Source organism: Myotis brandtii, unplaced genomic scaffold (assembly GCF_000412655.1).
Source record: "Myotis brandtii unplaced genomic scaffold, ASM41265v1 scaffold2867, whole genome shotgun sequence".
In the NCBI taxonomy this organism is placed as follows: domain Eukaryota; kingdom Metazoa; phylum Chordata; class Mammalia; order Chiroptera; family Vespertilionidae; genus Myotis; species Myotis brandtii.
The window spans coordinates 28,243-30,223 of NW_005360950.1; the positions used below are offsets into that span (position 1 = coordinate 28,243).

The window sequence follows — 1,981 nt, forward strand, 5'->3', positions numbered from 1 at the left end:
GTTCTTCTGGACAAAGCCATGGTGGTGGGGCCGAGGTAGAGGCAGTTAGAGGCCAAGAGGGGAGGGTAGTTGTGGGTAATCAGGCTGGTGGGGAGCGGGGCCATTGGGGGTAAGCAGGCTGTCAGTGGAGGTCAGTTGGAGTTGATCAGGACAGCAGGGGGTGGCAGTTTGGAGTGAGCAGGCCAGCAGGGGGGTGGCAGTTGGGGGTGGGCAGCCTGGCAGGGGAGGCAGTTGGGGGCGAGCACACTGGCACAGGGGGCAGTTGGGGGTGATCAGGCTGGCAGGTGGGCATTTGGGAGCAAGCAGGCTGGCAGCGGGGGGGGCAGTTGGGGGTGAGCAGGCCGGCAGGCAGAGTGGTTAGAGGCAATCAAGCAGGCAGGCAGGCAGGTGAGCGGTTAAGAGCCAGGAATCCCGATTGCGAGAGGGATGTCCGACTGCTGGTTTAGGCCCGATCCCTCTAAACTGGCAGTAGGACATCCTTTGAGAGGTCCCAAATTGGAGAGGGTGCAGGCCGGGCTGAGGAACACACACTCTCCCCGGGCACGAATTTCGTGCACTGGGCCTCTAGTTAGATATATAAAAGGCTAAGTTGACTCACGTATGTGGGATACATATAAAGTGTTGGCACCAATTGCATGCATGTGTTTGCATCTGTCATTGTTGATCGTGAATTTGGTTGACACTTCTATTATGGAGAAAGGGCGAATAGCGATATTACAATATTTCTTCTAATTAATTTCCTTTCAGTGTGCACGAATCCGTGCACCAGGCCACTAGTAAGGAAAATAAACCACAGGTACCACCCACTGCGAGCCCACAGCTCACGGGCACAGTGCACAGCGGGACGCATTGCAAGTGTTACCTCCCTCAATCCTCACTGAAGCCACTGGGAGGCCCCCTCCAGCCTCGGAGTCACTGCCCAGGGTCCCAGCAGAGGGACCGGCAAGCCCAGCTCTAAACTACCCGCGGGCAGCTGCGGGCTGCTCTTTTCTATTTATTTTTTTTTTTAAATATATTCCCACTGATTTCAGAGAAGGGAGAGGGAGAGAGAGAAAAACATCAATAATGAGAGGGGAATCATGGGTTGGCTGCCTCCTGCACAATCCACACTGAGGATGGAGCCTGCAACCAAGGCCTGTGCCCTGACCGGGAATCGAACTCTGACCTGGTTCACAGGTTGATGCTCACCACTGAGCCACACCAGCCGGGCCTGTTTGCTTATTGACTAACGACAGCCCCGCTTTCTCGGTGACAGAGGACTTGTCACGTGACGGTGCTGTCCTCTCGCCCACGGCAGAGCTGGGGTCCTCCTGGAGCAGGGGGTCCGCCCTGGACACTGGGAAGAGCGAGCTTTGGGCGGGAACTGACGCGTGGGAACCCTCCCTCCCGCAGGCCAGCGAGGTGCGAGATGTACCTAACAGAGGAGGAGGCCATGAGCCTGCTGTGCTCCCTCTCGGAGGCGAAGAAGATGAAAGTGGACATCAAGCGCCAGTTGTGGTTGACCATTGGGCTCATGGGCGCCGGGGCCTTAGTCGGGAACCTGGTCGGGGGCCCGCTGGGACAATGCATTGGTGAGTGCAGTGCCCCGTGGGATGGGGGACAGAGGCCCCGGGTCCCCAGGGCAGCACAGGAGCCTGCGACCTGCGTGAGGGGCTGGCGAGCTGAGCCTGAGACTCGGCCTTTGTGCACAGACGTGTCCGGTGGGACACACGTGTCTGTGTCTCAGAAGTGCAGGGCGCCCTCCTGTGGCTCCGTGCGCCCTGTCCAGGGGTGTGCCCTGTGTCCCCTGGGCAGGCCCGGTCCTGTCTTCACTGCAGGGTCAGGAGGGAGCTGGGGTTCCAGGCCTCTGGCCGCTCATGTTAGCTGTTCAGAGAGCGCCTGACCCCACCCCGGTCCCCAGTCCCCGGTCCCTGATCCCCAGTCCCCAGTCCCCAGTCCTCAGTCCTCAGTCCCGATCCCCAGTCCCCAATCCCCAGTCCCC

General features: G+C 59.6%; 2 protein-coding genes across 2 annotated transcripts in view; one reads left to right on the forward strand and one right to left on the reverse strand.

Moving 5' to 3' along the window:
- LOC102254988 (protein C19orf12 homolog) overlaps window positions 1-1,981 on the reverse strand; it is a 23,589-nt gene that overhangs the window by 12,628 nt on the left and 8,980 nt on the right. The gene's annotated exons all lie outside the window — the stretch shown is intronic.
- LOC102255595 (protein C19orf12 homolog) overlaps window positions 1,197-1,981 on the forward strand; it is a 2,031-nt gene continuing 1,246 nt past the window's right edge. Inside the window, exon 1 of the mRNA XM_005869079.2 lies at window positions 1,197-1,571. Coding sequence (XP_005869141.1) covers window positions 1,409-1,571 — 163 coding nt within the window. The 5' untranslated portion in view covers window positions 1,197-1,408. The remainder of the gene's footprint in view (window positions 1,572-1,981) is intronic.